General features: G+C 37.8%; 1 protein-coding gene across 1 annotated transcript in view; it reads left to right on the forward strand.

Moving 5' to 3' along the window:
- Positions 1–237: 237 nt before the first annotated feature.
- The window catches only part of LOC311290447 (latent-transforming growth factor beta-binding protein 4-like), a 61,479-nt gene continuing 37,535 nt past the window's right edge, over positions 238–24,181 (forward strand). The window contains 6 exon segments of the mRNA XM_084408922.1: positions 238–626; positions 10,300–10,399; positions 10,401–10,516; positions 16,755–17,035; positions 19,333–19,435; positions 21,717–21,785. Coding sequence (XP_084265048.1) covers positions 371–626; positions 10,300–10,399; positions 10,401–10,516; positions 16,755–17,035; positions 19,333–19,435; positions 21,717–21,785 — 925 coding nt within the window. The 5' untranslated portion in view covers positions 238–370.

Consider the following 24,181-nt stretch of genomic DNA (forward strand, 5'->3'; position numbering starts at 1 on the left):
CCACTAGTTTTCTCTCTTTCGCCGCCCACTCCGGTCTCTCCTGCTCATGTGACAGAGAAAGTTCTGCGCATTGGGAAGCCTGTCAGTGTGTGTGCGTGTGTGTGAGCGCAGAGCAGAACGAGAGCTAGATGGACCCGAGAGTTTGCTTGCAACAGCACCTTCAAACATCAGGACAGCTCTCGACTCCTTAACAAACGGCTTTCTGAGCACATACACAAACACACACACACACACACACACAGGTGTGTTTGGCAGACCCGATATCTGGGCAAACACATAATTTTTGTGCACTAGTTGGGATATTTGCTGGGACAGTCCAAGAAAAAGACTCCTCCTGTGTCATGTGTGCGTGATGTGAACAGGATTCGCCATGCGTCCTCACAGACTGACTCTCCTGCTCTTCTCTGGCTTTGCCCTGTGTCTCTGTCTAGCCGTCGCCCAGCGCTCCTCATCCTCGTTCACACACGGGGGTCCCGAGCGGATTAAAGTGCTCTTCACCCCCACCGTCTGCCGGCTGCGCTGCACACAGGGACGCTGCACCAACTACTGTGAGCGCGGGAACATCACCACCATCTACAACAGCGAGCAGGGAGGACAGACGCCGCCTGGGTCCGGATTCAGAGTGTGTGAGTACACGCGCACACACACACACACACAGTAGTGGCATCCTGGAAGATATGGACCAAAGACACAAAAAAAAAAAAAAAAAAAAAACTTTTTGAAAAATGTGTTAGACTAGCAGTGTGATTTCAGTTTAGTGTGAAAGGTTTCAAATCCTCATCTAACTATATATTTTTCTTGAAATATAAAAAAAATAAAATAATAACATTTAAATAAAATAGAGACTTTATAAAAAATAAAGTCTTTATTTATTTATTTATTTATTTATTTATTTATTTATTTATTTTAAAAACATTGTTTTAAAATAGTAGGTTGGGATTTGACCCCTTGCATGCTAAACTTATAATAATATAAATAAAAAATATTGTTTTATTTATATACAATTGTTTATATATTAAAAATAATTTTTTTAGAAAATGTATAATATTTTAGAATATTATTTAATTTTTATTAAATATTTATTATGTTAATACATTGTTATTATTATTATTAATTATTTTAATTATATATATATATATATATATATATATATATATATGGTATATAGTTACATATACATATTATAAATTAATAAAACAATAAGCTTCATCCTCATGGGGACAAAAAAAAAAAAGGTCCCCAAGAGGTCAAAGTTTACTGGTATTACTATTGTTGTGGGGCCATTTGGTCCCCATGATGTAGGGAATACCAGGATCACACACACACACACACACACACACACACACACACACACACACACACACACACACACACACAGCCCAAATGTACATGCACAGACCTGCAGGTGTGTAAGACATCCTTCTGAAAGTATTTACGAGCGGTGTGTGTGTGTGTTGTGGCATCTGTTGTGTCTGCTGCTCTTCAGGAGCTCATCCCTGACTCCTCACGGAGAGATGGAGAGCATGACCCGAGCTCGTCGTCTTCTCTCTGCTGGCGTCTGTTTATTTTCCTCTTTTCTCATATGTGTGTGTTACCGTGGGGTCCAAAAGATCTCACTGAAAATCTGGGGTTCAAAATCTAATTTTAATTGGTCATAAAACTATTCAAGATTCTCCACTAGTTCTAGGTCACTAATCAAATATGAAAATTAGTCATATTTCATTTATTTTAATTCCAATTCACGAAGGTTCATTACATAAGAAAAATAAGCATTTTTCAATGTTCAGTGTAATTTTCTGATCTGTACCATAGTACTGATCACATATTGATATACCATGGTATTTAAAAGTATAAAAAAAATACTGTGGTATTGTCCAAATATCCATGCAAATGTGCAACAAAAAAAATCTTGATATTTTTCAAGGAGTGATCTATCAAATCTAAATTCGGTTACACTTTATTTTAAGGTGTCATTGTTACAGTGTAATGATATATTTAAGTACTGAGTAATATTAAGCAACTACATTTACTTACTATAGGGTTAGGGTAGGACTAGGGTTTGGTTGAGGGTTAGTTGCATGCAATTATGCATATTTACTGTTATTACTATAGTAAGTGCATGTAACAAGGACACTGTAAAATAAAGTGTTACCCTAAATTCATCAACAACAACATGGTATTTTTAAGTACTTTGGAGTGCAATGTAAATACCATGACATAATTATTCATTGACATGTTATATATTAAAGTAAGATGGTATTATGCTGGTTCATCTGCAAGACCGGAACCAAACCATCATAAACCAGCCTTGGATTTTCTCGTGCATTCTGAGCGCAAGGCAAGGCAAACGTGTGTGGCGAATCCCAGCTTGTACCATGGTACGTTTACGTAAGGCTCGTACACTCCTCTTGACTTCAGTTTCCACCCGGGACCTGTTTCCTATTCGACTCTTGCTTCGTGTCCAAGAGAAAATCAGCTCCAACAATCCAGTAACATCGTGACCTATTTATACAAACACTGCCTGTAATCTCCATCAAGAGAAACTCATTATGAACTTATCACACAGCAAAAGCTTCCTCTGATAAATGTTATACATTTGTGTTTTAGTCTGGTAAACACGCTTCTTCTTACATAAAAGCTGGGGATGATTTATACGCATTCTCCAGCGTCCAGCTCAAGCTGTTCGGCGCTAAACGGGCATAAACACGCATGCCGTGTTTGTGGCATCGAAGGAATGGCGTTGGCTTCGAGTTCTGAGAAATATGCAACTCATTTATCAGTCTTGGAAACCTCCGCCCATGCTGTCAAAGCCTCTTTTTAGTTGAGCGAATGGATGGTGGAGGTTACGTCTTTTTCAGTGACTTCACGGTCAGTCTGGCACTGGCACCAGGCCAGAGCGCTGGTTGTAATTTTGCTCTTTGAGTCGTTTGACAGCTGAATTATGACAACGAGAACGCTTCGGATCTTTCTCGGTAGTGATTGTAAACGCACAGTGAAAGTTGGACCGCTGTGGGGGAGCTGAAAACAATGATTCAGAGCTCTTTATATAACTATTTATATAAATATGCATTCATCTCAGTGGATTAGATACTGATTAGACACATTTGTCTCCGCTATTCTGTTGCTCCTAGTCACTTTCTGTTGGATCCATGTGGGATTGTTAGTCGTGTTTTTTCTGGATTTTGCTTCCTTTGGCCTGGAAGCATTTCATCTACACCTAATTGATGTCATGTGGTGGAGATTTCAGAGCTCAAGACTGTGACTAATATGGTCACACACACACACACACACACACGCACAGACGCACACACACACACTCACACACACACACACACACACACACACACACACACACACACACACACACACACACACACAGTGGCAATAATTGAAAATGAACTGAAATGAACACTAGAGGCAGTAAAACACCAACTACTTTAATTCAAATTATGATTACATGGACAGATTAACCATTAATGAAGACATATTGACTTGAATGTCCTTGCACAATACTTATGTTATGACCAAACCATACTTTAACCATAGTGTGTGATTTGTAAACACATACATTTTGATGTTTTAAAATGAATTTAAAAGGTCAAAGTGCAGATTAAATGGAGTTTTTGTCTCCACAAAAGAAAGAAGTGATTCTGAACTGCTTGAAACGAGTCGTCAGTAATTCCAGTCTCACTCCCTGTTACAGTGTAACAATGTAACACAGTTGCATAATGCCAGCCTGTGGTCTTGATTGGCTGAGCAGCGTCTCTTAGCTCCGCCCTCAAACACTGTAGTGTATCTGAGACTGGAAGAGTTTGGTTCGTGTTGTTCATGACGAGAAGACGCTGTTTTCTGAGATTGATACGCCATCGTTACTGTTCGTATCACTGTGATCAAGAGCTGAGATTCAGATATGATAATGAGCGTTTGGTTTCCGACAAATCACAGCAGACTGAGCCATCTGACCAATCAGAGCAGAGCAGCTCTCAGAGAGGCGGGGTTTAGAGAGACTGAATCCTTGATCGAACAGTTTCATGACTCTGTGAGAATAGAGGTGTAGGAGACTGCTAAAACAAACTTAGGAACCTTTAAAATACCATAATATGGGCACTTACATCTTGGAAAAAAACTAGTCATAGTCTCTATATCATCTCTCAACCGTGAATTAGTAACTAAGAAGTCATCTGGCTCTTAAATATTTCTTTATTTTTTAGTCTGGATGCCTTGGTTTTAGAATGAAGATGAGTTAATGTATGGATGAATACAGATGCACTCAGCATCTGCAAGCGATCTGAGGCACGTGTGTGTAGGGCTGGTGGTAAGTCTCCTCCAATAGCAGGCTGTGGGTTTTGGATGAACAGAGAGGCGAACACGTGGTGCCAAATAAAAGCATGCAGTCCTTCATCTGCTTTAGCTGAGATCAGTGGAGAAAGGGTGAAGCGGAAGAAAAATCAAGCAGCTATTTCTCCTCACTCCGCTCATATATGTGTGCCGTATCTCTGAGGGTTAATTATTTTACCTGCAATGGACCTCAGGGCCCTGAAACATCTGGACGATGGCAGAGAGCCAGAGCCTATCAGGGGCGTTCACAACATGTACTGTACATATGTGTGGATGTTTCATAAAAGATTCAGCTTTCGGTTCATGCGTCGTCCCAGTTGTCACGATATGGAAAAATTCTTCCATGCAATCACGCGTTGACATTAGGTGAAGTATATTCATGTGTGTTAATGGGTTACAGAGAGATTTGTAATTCTGTACAGCAAACTTTTGAACCCTGGTGTGTGTAGCTTTATATGCTTTTGTCATGACTTTTGCAGGACTCCACAAAGGCATGTAATCACTAAAGCAGGTTTCCAGAAAAACCTGGTGGGGGGGGGTTGCTATCGGGTCTTTGGAAAATGTATGATATCTAATATTTTCGTATTACCTTTAATTTATGCTGTTTTTCAGATCATTATTACATTAGTTTTTACTATGATGCATAGTAATAATATGATAATAACAATAATATAATTTTTTTGAAATTTCTATTCATCAAAGAATCCTGAAAAAAATGTTTCACTGTTTCCACAAAAATATGAAGCAGTGCATCTGGTCAACAAGGGAGACGTTTTCAATTTAATTCACTTTTATTTGTCAATAGAATTATTTTCAATAAATAGTAGCTTTCCAAAACTGCTAAAATCTGTAAAATAATTGTTAAACATTAGTTTCAAGTTCCCCCGTAGTCAATAATTGTATCCCTTAAACTCATCTTAAAATGACATATTTAAACATTTAAAAAAAAATCTTCATGCCTTAACATATCTTGAATGTAACTCTACGCCCTTGTCTCATTTAGTATGCGCGGTTCTATGAATATGCAAATGAGCCCCGCCTCCACTCACTCACTCAGCTCAGAGATCCACTCGTCGACGATCTGGGGTTGTTTCCCGAACAACGCCGTAACTCGCTGCTTCACTACCGTAGTACGATGCATCGTTGAAGAAATCAACTAGCGAGTCACGACTGTTTCCCGAAACCATAATGTCGCAAAGTGGTCGTTCAACCACGTTGGTTTATGACGTCACACAGATGGTGGAGTAATAACTACTTTTAATGAAACTGTTTGAGATTGAATTAACGCTAGATGTTTTGCTATAAATTACAGACATGGCATCTGAGGACTATTTCTCATTTTCTCTCAGTTATTTTGCTCTATTTCCAGATTCACTCATAGACTCGTTCTTACACACTAGAGCTCGTTCACACATGCGCACTCTTCAAAAACGGTGCTTTAAATCTCTTGAAAAACTCAAAGACGTAAATGACGTTTGTATGTATTCAAAATTAAAGACACAGGTTGTACTGAATGTCAGATTGCTTATTTTGCTCAAGATCAGGATTTATTGAGTCCACATGTCATGAAAACTAGAGACTCTTCTTCTAACCACAGGTCGAGATCTGTCGTTCCAAACACACAACTCTGCGATGCTGTTTGCGAATGTTTCGTTGGAACGATGGATTCGGGAAACACAGACTCGTTGAACTGCTGATAACGATGGAACTTGCGAACATAGTTGGCTAACGATGCTTTTGGGAAACGCACCCGATTGGTTACAAGGTAGTTTGTGACGTCAGAAACACCAGCGATTTCAAACCATGTCTGTCTTTACAGAGAAAATACTCATCAATGGTGTTGACTTATGAATTTGCACATGGTTTGTCTTTAAGTATATTAAAAACACCACATAGACATATAAACAACATTAAAATCTTGATTTTAACCACAGGGGGACTTTAAGGTAAATATTTTAAGTTCAAAATGTCTGTCTTGTTTCTCTTAGTTTCCAGAAAATTTGGCGATAATTGGATTCACCTTTATATAAAAGCTATATGTTGTCTTAATAATGTTTATTGTTTGTCTCACACAGTGCAAGAGAGTCTTTATACAATGGCAGTATATATATAGCCTCAGTATATATATTCTCATTGGTCAGCGAATCCCTCCGTCGGCATGTTTCAGATGGTGACACACTTTCTGCATTGAAATGAATTGATTCGCAGCTTTCTCTAGTCCAGAGCACAGCATCATGTGTCTTTAATTTACCTCTAAAGACTTCTGCCTTTGACTCGAGTGTTAATGCAGTCAGCTTTGAAGTTCATATGTGTATATGTGTTGATACAATCCTCTCCTGAGACTCTTATTCCAAACTAGTTTTTTTATGAAAGCATTCATATGTCTAATTTGAGACTTTCCAGTTTTAAACACAACCCTTAAACTGATCCGCCCATGACTAGCAGGATCTCTTCATTTAAGCTGAAGATTGCAGATTCTCTGAATGAATCTTTGAAGTGCAAATGAGAGCTTGGACCGTCTCCAATGAAAATGGCTTTTTTCTTCCATTCATGTCCTGTCCCGAGTTTTATCATCGTGTTGTTTCAGTCGAGCGGTGTATTCCTGGCCTTTCATCATTTCAAAAGAATTTCATTTACATATTTCCCCCCTCACTGAAAGCGTAGATATTTCTTCCTGTTATCTGGACGGAGCCAATATTTATCCGAACCCTCGTTAGTTTCAAAACAACAGAATGTCTGTGGTCCAGAAATGAAGGTGGAAAGCTAGAAAATGAGAAGGTACTGGAGATTCCCAGCTTTAATGTAATGAAGTGCGAGTGTGTTTCCAGCTGTTGGTGTTTAGGCGGATGAGCTGGAGATCGAGCTCTCGTCCAAACACACCACAGCTCAGTCATCTGCAAACCTACAAACCTCTCCCCATCATCTCTAAACAACGCCCGATCTCACACACCCCTCGCTTTCTCATTTACATCCATAGTGGTCTGTGTTACTATACAGTTTAATATGTATAAAGTGCAATGTAATGGTTAGTATACAGCTCAGGAGATCATCTCCATAGCTATATTGTGCGTTTGTGCATTAGACACTAACTGAATCTGCTTTTAGATAGTGTGTTACTTGTCATATATATATTATTACAATTAGTTGAACTTAAAGAGTAACTCTCGCCAAAATGCAACCTATGGTCTTTTTGTTAATCTACCCGAGGCAAACTTTCGTTTAAAAGCATAAGCACTTCGATCTCTGAATGTGACTGGACTGACTGAACGTTGGAAAGGTCACGATTTTTTTTTAAATAATAATAATAAATTAAAACAAAGATGTCGGACGATACACAGACAAATAACTTAGATAGATGACGTGACGCGTGACCTTTCCAACGTGATGAGGCAAAGCATGGCGCATCTCAGAGATGGTGCACGACGAGCATTTGTGGTTAAAAAGTATATATATTTATTTTAAATGGCCGATCGTTTCACGAGATAAGACCCTTATTTCTCGACTGGGATCGTGTCGAGACTTTGAAGCTGCATTGAGACGGACATTTGAACCTTCTTTGAACATTGGGATAGTTGGTTGCCATTGAAGTCCATTCTGTCTAGAAAAATCCTGGAATGTTTTCCTCAAAAACCTTCATTTCTTTCCGACTGAAGAAAGAAAGACATGGACATCTTGGATGACATCGGGGTGAGTAAATTATTAGCAATTGTTTTGTGAAAGTGAACTAATCCTTTAAGATTTGAAGTACAAGTGCACATCCAATATGATTAAGCACGCTTCCTTCTCATCACGGTCATGCACGGTATTTCACTTATTAGTTCTTTGATTTGTTAGTTATTCTTTATTATCTCCCTGAGGAGAAATCTGTTTAATGAGAAATTGTATTATGCTTAATGTGCCGACAACATGTGACAAATACCAGATTCTGTGATGAGAATGGATTTACTCTGATACAGAGCTGGAAACTAAGAAGTCCTGTTGGACTAAAATGTCTAAACAATTCACTGGTCTATTGACAACATCCAAAAACCAGATCCTCCAAGAAACATCCTTCAAAGCGCATATCATTCTGATGCTTTAGATTTATCTTCCTGTGTGAAGAATGTGCCTGGAGTAACAGAGCAACCGCTCATTTATGATCGCAGTAGATGCTCAAATGCTCTTCAGCAGAAGATCGAGTGAAGTGTTTTTCCGCAGGGATTCAAACAGTTTGGAAAAAAGTCCATCCATTCCATGTTCTGTGAACTCCAGTCCAGTTCACAGGATTGTGAACCTTTTACTTTGCTATAATCAATGGCAGACGTTGACATAGTCTCCATAGGGGCCGCCTATCATTAATGATTTGCATACTTATTTGTATATGTATGTCAATCATGTTAGATTTATCATTTGATGTTTAGCTGTTTTCTAGCAATAATATAATACGACCACGAAAGTGTTTTAAAGTAATGTGGCTTTAACGAATCCTTTAACGAATTTGACCCTGCCGTAAACATGACGGATCTGTGTGGACTCTGGATGCTGTTCAGCTTCTGCTAAACCCTGGCTAATAGATGTGTGTGTGTGTGTGTGTGTGTGTGTGTGTGTGTGTGTGTGTGTGACCTCAGCATCCCAAAGTCCCAAAACTAAACTGCACAGATTTCTCACATCACACACTCATAAACTCTTGTCACCGACAGCTGGGGAAACGGCTCAGCCAACGACGGCAGATCTCAACCGTCTCCCTTCTGTTTGTGTGTGTTTACTCTAAAGAAATAAAGATAATATATTGTTTGTCATATTCTCAGTGCGCTTCATTCCTGCTAAAAGTTCCAAACAGTGTGTTGTTTTTCAGTTAAGAACTAAAATAACTAAAGGAAAGTACTTTACGTACTTGTTAAAGTTGTTTCATAATGGCGGCCGCACCGCCTCTTGTGTCTGGGACATTAGATTTTTATCAGCAGAAATAAATTCTGCTCTTATGGAATTAAATGGTGTGGATTAAAAAACTAAATTGCATGTCAACTTTAAATAAGAGAAGAATTTTGATAGGAATAATCTGACATATGGTTGGATCTGAAAGTGAGTGAGACTGCTAGTGAAAAATACTCTTTTTTAAATTTGATTTTGAATCCCAGATTTTCAATGTGGTCACAGGACAACACTGTATTTAAAATAATAAAAATATGTGGTGCAGGCTTTGATTTGATCAGGAATTGCTTAGATGTGAAAACTGTTCTTTATGACTTTATTGGAGTGGAAGGGTTGGAAAATAATAATAGTCACATTAGAAATGTGATTTGATGTTGAATAACAGTTTTCAGTCTGGACAGTCTTCTCTCTCTCTCTCTCTCTCTCTCTCTCTCTCTCTCTCTCTCTCTCTCTCTCTCTCTCTCTCTCTCTCTCTCTCTCTCTCTCTCTCTCTCTCTCTCTCTCTCTCTCTCTCTGTCTCTCTCTCTCTTTCTCTGTCTCTCTCTCTCTCTCTCTCTCTCTCTCTCTCTCTCTCTCTCTCCTCTCTCTCTCTCTCTTTGTTTGCTGTTGTTTTAGCAGCTCTTCTTCTGCATTCTGTTTGTTTGACAGATGTGTTTGGATCTAGAGATTGTACTTGAGCGATTGCAGATGAATACTGCAAAAAGATCAACTCTCTCTCTATTTCTCTCTCACATGGTACATTTATTTTAGTTTAGTTTTTTTTAGGCATGAGCCTGGTCTAAGCTTTCCAAATATATAAATTACAGTACAGACATATGATATGGAAGGCATGCTGAGGTCACTAATGAAATAAAAATTGTGCTTTTTTTATAGAAACTCTCCATTTTGAGAGACTAGTGCAGTGCTGTCTGTTATGTGCCTTTCATGAAAACATTATTGAGCTGTTGTGGTTTTTAGAACAATAATAGCGTCATTTCTTTCTCATGTTGATGAGTGATGGATGAAGTCATTGACTCTCTCTCTCTCTCTCTCTCTCTCTCTCTCTGTCAGTCTTGTGTCCGATGTTGTGTAAGAACGGAGGAGTGTGTGTACAGAAGGATCAATGTCTCTGCCCGCCGAACTTCACCGGGAAGTTCTGCCACATCCCCATACACACCTCCTAATCACATTGAGAAACCAGCGGGGAGCGCTGTGGATTCAGCCAATCAGCCGATGACGTCCGAGTACATCTTGCCTCTACAGACGCCTGAGCTGATCAACACCAATGGTAAGAGGCAATGTGGCCTGGTTCATTTCAGTGTAAATAACATGCAATTAAACGACTGAATTAAATTCCACTGTAAAAAGTGTTCAATTCACTTACTTATTTTTTTTTTTAAATTGCCTTAAAATTAAGTAAATAAACTTCATGTTTAATCAAAAAATGTAAGTAATGTGGAATTGTCAAGTTCACATAACTTAATTTTTTCAATTAAGCATTAAGTTTATTTACTTAATTTTAAGGCAACGGGTTTACTCAATTTTTTTAAGTAAGTGAACTGAACATTAAAAAAAAAAAAAGATTGTGCCAATTTATGTATAAATAGACCCTATTTTAACAAGCACACCCTGTTTCATCAAATCTTTTACAACATTACCATTTGCACATGTTAAACTTTATCTTCATAGACAATGAAATGCATTACTAAGTCAAGACAACGAATGACAACATAAAATTAGCTTTTCAGATTGTCATGGAGGGTAATATGTGTTCTGGCGCTATAGTCTGTTATGTAACTCATGGCCACATATGGAGCCAGACTGTTGTGATGGTGAAAAATGATTGTGTCACAGACTGGCGACATTTATTTTCTGTTTTCATTTGGCTGCAGCTCTCAGTTTGGATGCGATCCATAAATGACAGCACCAGCCTTTTCATATATAGAGTCCTGTGATGAATTAAAGCAGAAACGCATCTGATGCATCATGCAGATGTCAGTCACACCTGGAATATGTGAGCATGGCTCTTGAATAGATGATGTGTCACGGTTTGTTGTACTGGGAGGCCGAATGACATCAAGGAAATCACCATGTGCACAGAGTTTACCCTGAAAGGTGCTCTGGGCCTTTACTAAGACATTATGGCATTTTGATATATGTGTTTTGGCATTTTGCCTCTTTATTAGCCAGAGGTAATGGAGAGTGACAGGAAAAAGAGGAGGGAGTGGGATGAGGACAGATGCCAGAAATGATCAGTAGTTACTTTCTTACAGGTAGATCATCTAAGTGAAAATTTGAGGACGACAGACATTTTTTAGAGTACTTCTTACTGTATCTCTTAGCAGTTTTGTTGTAGAGTAACTAAACTAAACTAATAACACATAATAATTGTTTTGGGTTGAGCCTGTTGTTTAGTGAGAGTGCTGTGTTGTATCAGAGCTGCGTGTTCATCGACTTCTGCATTGCAATGACTGACGAGCCGCATTTGAGCCACGACCCGCATGAAAAAAAAGGTGCTTAATTGTATTGAATGTTCACTTGTTGTGGACTTCAAATCTTGAAAGTGTATATTTTTAAAGAACTGAATTGGCAGATAATTTCAAATAATGGAATTAATGTCTATTTACTACATACTAAATGCTTTTACTTTTAAATGTACTAAATTGCAACAACAAATATATTTAAATATATGACACAAGTTTTGATAGAAATTATATTCAATTATATTTTAGTTTACCATACATGCGTTAACTCTATTTCAAAGACAATAGAAGTAATTATTAAAGTACATATAAATATGTACTTAAGTCCTACTTAAGTTTTAAGAGGTATTTAATATACAAATTTTAATTTATTTTTATGTAATTGCAATTAACATGGAATTAAGTGTCTGAAAACATTACATTGAGTTTGTACTTTCTTTTAAAGTGAATTATTTCTGTAGTAAGTACGTTTTTTTATTTTTTTATTATGCTTTTCACCAAACCTTAGTGGAAAAAACATATAGCAAAATGTATATAAAATGCATTTATTTCATACTAAGTATACTACGAAACCCATTAGCATATTTACTGACATATCGCTTGAGACTTACTGATACAAATAGTATAATTAAACTTTATTCGGAGTACTTTTTATTGCACAATGCACATTTCTTAATATTAAGCCTAAAAATGTGTTTTAATATCTCTATTAGTAAGGATGATCTCAGTATAATATCAGTCTTTAAATGCAAGATATTTAAAGTAAATCTAAAGTATACTTGCAATAGTTCCACTTTAGCACAATTAAATATATCTTTAGTTGGACCTCTGCACTATTTCTGGATAACTAAAGTGCATTAAGCACAAAATTAGTTGTTCCAATTTGGCAGACTTTAAGTATATCAATTTAGTATTACATTTGCGGGAAATTTATATCACATAAATATGTAAATGTATGTGTGTTATACTTAGCATAAAAGAGTATTTGCATATGATAAAATAGCACATACTAGTTCCATATATTTTTTTTTACTCCACTGAACTGAGGTATTTCCCATTATAATCACAATCTGACAGCTGTCACTCAGTGACACACCACAGACTCTGCTGAAGTAACACTGCGTGTTTACTTTTTAATTTTGGTTTATTTAATCAGGCAGTAATGATAAATGTTCCATCTGTCATTTAATGGGGGAGTGTCAGGTGAGGTCATTGTTATTTTTTGGCAGGGAGAATAATGAACAAGCGCCACATCTGTAGCCCTCCAGAACCTTCTGCAGGCTCTCTGCACACGACGCTGATAAGACATGATGAAAGACAAATCTAAAGTGACAATAAATGTCTCTTACAATAGATTTACATGCATGCAAGGTCAAAAAACACTTTAATTTCCTCATAATATCCATCACAGCATCAGCTCTTTTCTCACAGTGTCTGAAACGGTTCATTCGAAGATTCAGTCTCTCTAAACCCCGCCTCTCTGAGAGCTGCTCTGCTGTGATTGGTCAGAAACCAAACGCTCATTATCATATCTGAATCTCTGCTCTTGACACATACGAACAGTAACGATGGCGTGGGTTTTAGCGTAGGGCTGGGCGATAATTCGATCTCGATACGGGATCGCGATAATATTCTGAACGATTTCGATAATATGCTTGGGACGTATTATTCGATATCACATGAAAAACTAAGCGCAACAGTATCTGCCGGCTGCCGTATCTGCCGGCAGGGCACGCCCACTTCTCAGCGAGCACCGTGGCTACAGTAAACAGAAGGAGACTGAGAGAGAGGGAAAAAAGTTGTAAAAAGGATTAAAAAAAATGAGCGAAACTCAAGTTGAGGACAGCGAAAATAATGCCGAATGTGAAGGCGACATCACTACATAACTCGAGACCGAAGACATTGTTGAAAAAAAAAGGTAACACGACGTCAATTGTGTGGACGCGTGGTTTGGATATGGCAGACAACTGACAAGCTGAGCCATATAGCATTAATTATCACAGGCGATCCCGATCCGTGATAATTAATGCGATATGGCTCAGCTTGTCAGTTAACTACGTCTCTGTGTTGTAAATGCTGCTCCATCTGAAAGCAGGTGATGGCGATTTACTACTAATCAAGGAACCGGCTTTACTGACGAGATGTGCCTAACAATGTCATGCGATATATCGCCCAGCCCTTGGTTTACTATGTTTACATATTTGTGCAATTTTGGCTCAGATTTCATTCTACTTATAAAACAATTCTAGAGATCTACCTTAATCTTACAGGTAGTATTTGTGCCAGGGCCATGTTTACTCTTTTTGTAGGCTACTTGAGATGTTCACTGTCCAGCCAAAGCAATTTGATGTGATAGTTGTCACAGCTGTTAGTTTATATACAATGTTTCAATAAGTAAAAGTTTGTATTATTGTATAAAGGGAGATGACTCATGTTTGCAATTACAAATGATGTGCACAACCTTTTATTTTTGTATTTTTCAATACCTCCAAATACGCTGCTCTCTTGACCAATAGAAAGATTCATAAATGTGGGAGTGTAATGTGAATCCTTTGGCTGCATGAAGACCTTAACAAAAATATTGTGTGCTCATTATTGAAAGGCATATTGTTTAATTTTTTATGTTATTAAACTTTATTCTAAAGTTTCAGTGAATATCTTGTTTCTTCAAGCTTCAGGATGTCCCTTACACTGGCAGCATCTGCAAAAACTACATATCGTGATAAGAATCGAGATCGATCAATATGGAAAAACATATCGTGATAAAAAAAAAATCCATATCGCCCAGCCCTATTTTAGCGTATCAATCTCAGAAAACAGCGTCTTCTCGACATGAACAACACGAACCAAACTCTTCCCGTCTCAGATAAACTACAGTGTTTGAGGGCGGGGCAAAGATACGCTGTTCAGCCAATGGGCTGGCATTATGCAAATTAGTTACAAACCTACACAGGTTCCAGCAGGGAGTGAGACTGTAATCACTGACGACTCGTTTCAGGCAGAATCGATTCTCGAATCGGAGACAATAACTGTGTTTTGTAAAAATGCTGTAAATTATTAACACTGATAATAAAACAATGTGTGTTTAGTTCTGAACAGAAAATAACATGGCCAGAAACTACATTTACAACCACAATTACGTTTAGGGTGCAGTGTGGAAAAATGAGTGCTATAATACTAATGCAACTCTTCAAATCTGAAAACTCTTAAAATTTCAGCATGATGTAAAAATTCCGTAATATCTGAAGCCTTTTTATGGTGAATACTATGCTATTTTTACACTATCCACGTGTGATTTTTAGTGCAAGGCTCCAGTAAGCTGTACAGCAGTGCCAGAGAGAACTAAAAACACTCTTATTGTGCAAGCGCCGGTCACTTGGATTCGGCTTGTGAGCGCTAAAGACTGTTGTGTAACTTTCTAAATCCCAAATTGAACCTGATGTTCCCAGATGGGGCCGGAGAGAGATGTGCGTCCAAACAAACAAGGCTTTCCATGTTGCTTTCTCTCTGTTCTGGCACTTTTTATCACAGAGCCGGTTTCGTATCATCTTCAGAACTCAAATGATCTCTTATGAAACGCAGAGCACTGGAAAGCGCCAGCATTGCGTTCGCCAGCTGTTCGGCGGGGAAAGGGTTCACTGGACGAGCGTTTTGCCAAGTTTAATCTCCGAAAGGCAGGAGGTAATGGTGACTCAGAGCTAGAACATGTTTCAGGAGAATGAGTCTTCTGTTTTCAGAGATCCTGACTTGGATGCTCTCTATGCCTTTCTCTTTCCCCCTCTGTTGTTTCTGGAGCATCACTCTGTTTATGCGAGAAACAGTAAACGCATTAATCACACAACTTTATTTTGCTCTGTGTCATTTCCAGGACTAAAGACATGATCTGTGTCCGGATATTCATTAGTGTGTGTTAGGAATGATTATAAAGGCTCTTCACAATGTTTACATGTTTTTTTTTTTTTTTATATATTCATATATATTTGCTGTTCAAATGCCCAGGGCACTTTAAAATAACCCACAAGTTTTTGTTTTTATGCCAGAGTCTAATTTCTCTGAAGCTGATTTTGATGGACTTTTTACTCCTCTAGAACTCTTTACTTTTCAATGTATTCTTTTAAAATCATTGTTAATGAAGTGTTTGAAGTGTTGGCCAGATTTTGTGTTTGATTGCTTGAATGAAATATGAGATGCATGATGTGTGAAGAAAGAAATAATATCACTTAGTTCTGAACAGTTTTTTTTTTATTATTATTATTATTGAGCGTCCTTTCCTAGAAAATCCAAAAGTTGTGAATAAAACAAAGATTATTGGAGTATGTTTTACAAGAAAATACTATTTTTAATCGTTCTACTTATAAAGTTTATGTTTAATTCAATGTATAACTTGCCATTTCTTTGTATTTATTCACAGACAATTTCTGAGTGAAAACTGTTTCAAAGTTTGTTTGTTTTTTTACTCCCAGTGTGTTAAATGTTTATGGTTATGTTTTGTTATGTATTTATGATGCATGAAATGAAATTTGCTACAGCAAGAAAAAGGAGTTTGCAAATGAATTCCAAAACGGTTTAATTTGCCATTTCCATCACCAAATGCTAATAAACACAATCCATAATTTATTCAACTTTAAATCAAATATCATTTGAGATGTGGTAGAAATTACACTGTTGTGGGAATTTTCATAATTTCCAGTAAAAAAAAAAAAAATTATATTTAGAACCTTTACTCAATTTTTAAAGAACCTTTTATGCCAGAAAGGTTCTATATAAGAAGAAATGTCTGAAATGATTGCATAATAGCCTACTTTCAAGTTTAACAGGTTATTTGTCCTAGTTATAAAGCCGTTTAATTGATCAAATTTAAAAATAGAAAATAGATTGAAACAAAACTACTTAAAGTACGTTTGGGTGTATGTGTGTTTATATACTGTTAGACAGTGCTCAAATGGAACTAGTGAGAGTGAGAAACGTGTGTTTTATCTCCTGACCATCTTTATCACTGCATGATGACATGTGAATCTCTGCCTGCGTGTGTGTGTCCCTCAGCGTCCCCCATGGTGAAGGTCCGAGTCCAACACCCCCCCGAGGCCAGTGTGAAGATCCACCAGGTGCTGAAGGTGGGTTACGGGCCCACGGGACACGAGCGCTCGGAAACCGTCACCTGGTCCGCGGGGCTCTCGGGAGCTCATCCGAGACACCGTCACCTTCCCGGAGAGAGAGCGGAGGCGCCGCCGCCACAGATACAAGCCCAGACCCTCCGCGGGGACTCCGTCTACACCGAGGCGTCCGGCTTCAAATACTGCTTCAGAGAAGTGCAAAACGGACAGGTTAGCTTGAAGTTCTGCTGTTCTCATTCGTTATAACAATAGGGCATCTGTTTTAGTTCTAGTCGGAACAGGAATAAGCCTCGTCTAAGCCTGGAATATGTTGGATTAATTGAGAATGACTTGTTTATGGTAAAACATGTTGAATGTCATGTGATCACGCTGAGCTGCAAATGCAGTGTACCGAAAACAACTTCCGCCCCTCCCACCGTATCAGCTTGTTGGAGTGTGTTTATTCAATATTGTTTACCAGATTGTTTATCCAAAGCAACTTGCAGGACTCTTTATTGCAGGGACAATTCCCCTGGAGAAACTAAAGAGATTCTTCTCTCTAAAAAAATGCTAATTCAATAATTACTCACCCCTGTGTTGCTGGAAACATGCATTACCATGAAACACAAAACTAGTCATCTAACAGAATGCAAAAGTGGATGGGGACATGAAGATATACATCCATCCATCCATCCATACATACATCCATACATACATACATCCATCCATCCATCCATACATCCATTCATCCATACATCCATCCATACATCCATACATCCATCCATCCATCCATCCATCCATCCATCCATCCATCCATACATAAATACATCCATCCATCCCTCCCTCCATCCATACATCCCTCCATCCATCCATCCATCCATCCCTCCATACATCCATACATCCCTCCATCCATCCATACATCCATCCCTCCCTCCATCAATACATCCCTCCATCCATACATACATCCATCCATACATCCCTCCATCCATCCATACATCCATCCCTCCCTCCATCAATACATCCCTCCATCCATACATACATCCATCCATACATCCATACATCCATACATCCATACATACATCCATCCATCCATCCATACATCCATTCATCCATACATCCATCCATACATCCATACATCCATCCATCCATCCATCCATCCATACATAAATACATCCATCCATCCCTCCCTCCATCCATACATCCCTCCATCCATCCATCCATCCCTCCATACATCCATACATCCCTCCCTCCATCAATACATCCCTCCATCCATACATACATCCATCCATACATCCATCCCTCCCTCCATCAATACATCCCTCCATCCATCCCTCCATCCGTACATCATCCATCGATCGATACATCCATCCATCCATCCCTCCCTCCCTCCATCCATCCCTCCATCCATCCATCCATCCATCCCTCCCTCCCTCCATCCATCCATCCCTCCTTCATCCCTCCCTCCATCCCTTCCTCCATCCATACATCCATCCCTCCATCCATACATCATCCATCCCTCCATCCATCCATCCATCCCTCCATCCATCCATCCCTCCCTCCCTCCCTCCCTCCCTCCCTCCCTCCCTCCCTCCCTCCATCCATCCATACATCCCTCCATCCATCCATCCATCCATACATCCCTCCATCCATCCATCCATCCCTCCATCCATACATCATCCATCCATCCATCCCTCCATCCCTCCCTCCATCCATCCCTCCCTCCCTCCCTCCATCATCCCTCCCTCCATCCCTCCATCCATCCATCCCTCCATCCATACATCATCCATCCATCCATCCCTCCATCCCTCCATCCCTCCCTCCATCCATCCCTCCATCCCTCCCTCCATCCATCCCTCCCTCCCTCCATCCATCATGTTATTTCTATTAAAACTTGTGTGTCATGTATTAAAATATATTTAAAATAATCACACATTTGTAATGATAAAGTTGCAATTTAGTACATTTAAAATATATTAACTTTAAATGTAATATCAAATAGCACACTATAGTTAAAATTATAATTAAGTACTTCACTTTAGTATGTTAGTATGTTAAAGCACAAAAAAAATTGACAATTACTAAGTGCATAAAACACAGTCATGAAAGTGTACTCTCTTTAAGAGTGGCCTTTTATTTAATAAATATTGTATTATGGAAGTAGTTTTTTTAAAAAAGATTAAATTAAATTCAAGTATATTTGTATAGGGCTTTTAACAATACAATATTGTTATAGAGCAGCTTTACAGAAAATATACTTTTAAGATTTGAAGTACACAAGTGCACATGCAGTTCAACTTAGCACACTTCTCTTCCACCATTAATACGACTCTGTATAAGAAAGAGTCAATATGCGATAGCTTTGTATGATAGATACATTGAAATGGTCGCCTAAGAGCTGGACATCTGAGACATCAACTATGAGAGTTTTCCTTTGCAAGTGAATTAACCAACAACCCTCGGATTAGCAGGCCTGTCACACCTCTCAGTTGTTTGAGTGAATAATGTGTGTGTTCTGTCCCGTCCCACAGTGCAGTTCTCCTCTACCTGGCCTGCGGAGTCAGGAGATGTGTTGCAGGGGTGTTGGGAAGGCCTGGGGCATCAGCGAGTGCACACTCTGCCCAGCGCTCTCAGGTGAGTCCGTGTCCTCATGATGTGCTCTCACGGAGCCGGTCCGGCCTGGAGGGTTCACAGAAACACTCTCACTGTTTATAGCAGCACAGTTTGTACTTTGAGCACAAAGAGGGAACAAAACACTCAGTTTATTCCTTTTTAACTCGTAAACTCCAACACACACACACACACACACACACAGACATCAGTTCTGCTGGCTAGAAAAACACGTCTACTTGTAAAACAGAAAATCGAGCAGTCGCCGCATGACTTCATGAGATAAATATAGCTTAGAGAGTTGTTTGGCAGACGGCTCATTTAAGTCCTGCTACTATATTATTATTATTATTATTATTGCAACAGTCAAGGTGTCGCCATCAGCGCTCGATCAGCCGGCTGGCTAAACATTACAGCATACTCACATTCCTCGTCGTCTTGATGAATGCTACGTCCTTTGCTTTCATGTCTTTTAATAGAAGATGACTTCAGCACCACTATCATTTATTAAATATAGTGACATAAAAATGACATAATACACTATTATTGAGATATTAATGCATATTCAAAACATGCATACTGTGACCTCAATAACAGGGCATATTATAACTATATGGGGTTTCTGACAACCCTAAAAAAGTCACCATTTCAATGTTTTCGAGCATTAGTGTACTGCATTATATTCATGTCTTATCAACATGAACTCAGTTTCTTCAACAGCAAAAGAAATATGCACATGCACACTTTGGTCAGAGTAGAATAGATGCCATTAAAGTGTTTAAATGCCTGTTTATTGTGATTAAAATCGGCGTACGGCATGTTTTACTACAGTTATGGCTGCTACGATTATGAGCATTTAATCTACGTATTACACGAGTTAAACTTTAATTGCAATATTGCCGAAATCTCATTATAATTACATCATAATGGTACGTGTAAACATAGTAAAGGAAAGACTACTGTATGCATAGCAAAATTAGCATAACAACAATTCTACATTTTATTTCAATGAAATGAATGGGCTTTATTTTAGTTCGATTATGTTTTTTTATATATATATATTGTATTTTTAAGGGATTTTATGGTACTGCATTTTACATATAAATAAATATATAAATATATATTGAAATATGGTACATAAATATTTATGGAATAGTTATGATCCATATAATACCTGTTAATCACTTTTTGAGCATAGACCTGAAAAGGAAATTTCCAACTTAAATTGTGGTAAATCTTGAAAGCTTTGGAGCACAGACTTCAGTTTGGTCTCTTTTTAAACAAAACACTGGAAAGATTATTGCTTTTTTTTATGAAAAATGCACAAAAAAAAAACTATTTAAATTTTTAAATGAAACGTATTTTCCAAAACATGTTTTACTCAAACTGTGAGAAAATCAAAGCCATAAATCTAGACAAGTTTTGTTCCAAATTTGAGCCTGATATCTCGAAAAAGTAACTTTCAGGAAGACTTTGTTTGTGCGCAGCGCCACATTTTACAATAGATGAAATTCGTCTCCCAATCATTTCTAATGCGCTCATTTTTTATTCATTTTCAGGACCATTTAACCTTTTTGAATCATGTCCATGATTTTTACTTGTTTTGTGTGTTCATATAGCAAGTGATAAAATCTTTACCAAGTTTCGTACCAAAAATTCATTAAAAAAATTATTTATGATTATATTAAATTGCACCACTTTTCCCCACAAAATAAATGTGACATCCTCCTCAGACCTTACACGGTTTAATAGCTAAACAAGTAAACACAATAAATATGACAATATTGAACTTTTGTTTGGAAGACATTATTCTTAAATGCTGTGTTGTTTTTAACAGGGTTTTTGGGCTTTGCTGTCGTTCTTTGTACTGAGAAACATTTGCCAAGGATATATTTTCATAACTTCTTGACGACCCTGAGTGGTTGATAATGTTACATAATCATTTACCCAGTGCAGAATAATGACTGGAACAATAGAGCCATCCTTGGGGATCGTCGGCTCCCCCATAGAGCCACAAATATTAAACCTCACAGGGACAAATAGTCATTTTCCTCTCTGTGAAGAACTGTGGAAAGTATTCCTGAGCTGCTGGAAGGATTTGTTGTGAAAGATATAACATAAAATAAAACACTGATCAGGGAACATGCCTTCCCTTGTGAAAAAACATCTATCTATCTATTTGAAAAGCTACAGTAGAAATGGAAATAAAGCATATTTTAGTTTGCCATAAATGCTTGTCAGCATTATTGCCTGCAGTTTGACAGATGTTGTCAGGCTAGAGATCAGTGTGTTGTTTTCTCCTCAGGAAACACAGTGAACGGACAGGGCATCTGCCCGAAAGGCTTCGAGCGGCTCAACGGGACTCAGTGTGTGGGTAAGAGTTCTAGATCCATCCTAGCGTTCACCGTTATCTTAAACACATTTTAGGAACATGCAAACACACACTTCACTCTGCCTTCCTTCATTCAGAGGTCAGTCGAATACTTCCGGCACTAAAGAGTTTCTGACGGTTGCTGTGTTCATGTCTAGCTTTGTCTAAATACTGAAACTGAAGCAGATCCGCTTCTCACTCTCGCTCGTGTGTTGACTGATTTACAGACATCTATCTATCTATCTATCTATCATCCATCTATCTATCTATCTATCTATCTATCTATCTATCTATCTATCTATCTATCTATCTATCTATCTATCTATCCATCATCCATCATCCATTATCTATCTATCTATCTATCTATCTATCTATCTATCTATCTATCTATCTATCTATCTATCTATCTATCTATCTATCTATCTATCTATCTATCTATCTATCTATCTATCTATCTATCTATCTATCTATCTATCTATCCATCATCCATCATCCATCATCCATTATCTATCTATCTATCTATCTATCTATCCATCATCCATCATCCATCATCCATTATCTATCTATCTATCTATCTATCTATCTATCTATCTATCTATCTATCTATCTATCTATCTATCTATCTATCTATCTATCTATCTATCATCTATCTTTCATCCATCCATCCATCCATCCATCCATCTGAATTACTTGCGTACTCCAAATAATCTCACATGCTAGTAATTACGATGGAATGAAACTTTCACCATTTGTCGATATCTGTGAGATCCAGAGACCAGCGTCCCCCGAGGAGAAGCTACGGCATTGTTTTCCAATCTTTATCCTGACCGTAACGGCACTCCAGATGGTTTGATAAACACACTGTGAAATCAATTTATCAAGACATAGCTGGAGGTGGTCACAGGGTCAATGATGACAACTCCAGATTTGTTACGTATCTCTCTTTCTCTACATCTCCTCTCCTGCTTCTTCAAACCACAGATTACGTTACATTAATGGTTGCTGTATTTCTAACATTGAACAACACAATACAAGGTATCCTTACAAAAAGTTAATTTTTTCAGTGTTAAAAGTGGATGAATCATGAGGAAAAACATATTTCTTGATCTTTTCAGATAAGAACTCAATGACAATACACTGTAACTTTCAGGAAAAGACCTTTTATTAAAACTAAGCTGCACTTTTACACGTCAGCAACCCATCGAAACTCGTCCAGTCTGCCTGTTTGTCTGGACATTTGGTGCTTCTTCAGTAAAAATACATGTCTTTTATCCCTACACCAACCAGATATTGATCAAATAAGAGCCGCTGGTCAATGGCTAACATGGTCTGACAAACAAACCCTTGTGGAAAACAAGTACACTTTAACATACATTTACATTTACGTAAATAATGCACTTTAAAAGAATATACTCAAGTGTGAACTGAATGTAATGTTTTCATACACTTAAATGCATGTTATTTTCATGTATTACAGTTTAAATTTATAGTAAATCCAGTTAGTTGCAGTTGGCTATTTTAACCCACTTAAGTAGAATCTTAATTTGTAATTACATAATTACTTCTATTGTCTTTAAACTGTATTGCCAAATGTACAAACTGAGTGTGAACTGAATTTAATGTTTTTGGATAATTTTTGGACACTTAATTACATGTATTTACAATTAGATTAAAATGTATAAAAGTTTAAATGTATATTTAATGCTATTAGTAGAACTTAAGGCATCTTTTTTTGACCCGCTTAAGTAGGACTTATATTTCAATAAATTTGTAATTACACATTTACAATAATGAAGTTGCAATTTAGAACATTTAAAAAAAATGCTAACTTTACATTTACTATGAAATAATACACTACAAAAATTCGAATAATCAAGTATTTTACCTGTGCTTTAGTATGTTTGTCAACACATCACAATAAGTGTACTTCTTTAAAGCACGACAAAAGATTATTAAAACATAATGATTTAAAATATACTTAAAAATAATACTTTGTTTTCATTATTACAAAGTGCTCTAGGTGTGTTAAAATCATATTAATGAAAGTGTGCTCTCTTTAAGTGCACTGAAGTGGCCTTTTATTTTCTTAATGTTCTATTAACTTTTTTTTTTTTCAAATATACTTTTAAGACTTGGGCCCTATCTTGCACCCAGTGCAATTTACTTTTTACACCGACGCATGTATCATTCCTATTTTGCACCCGCGCACAGCGGACTTTTCCCTCCACAGACGCACGTCGGTAAACTAGGGAATGAACTTGCGCTCCCGGGGGCGGTTCAGCGAAAAGAGGAGGCGTGTTCCGGCGCAAACGTTCCCTGGTGCTATTTTGCAGTTTCAGAAAACAATTCCGCCACAGACCAGGAAAAACCTAGTCTAAAGTCAGTGGCGCGTTGCGCAT

The sequence above is a fragment of the Rutilus rutilus genome (assembly GCF_951802725.1).
Source record: "Rutilus rutilus genome assembly, chromosome: 5".
Taxonomy (NCBI): domain Eukaryota; kingdom Metazoa; phylum Chordata; class Actinopteri; order Cypriniformes; family Leuciscidae; genus Rutilus; species Rutilus rutilus.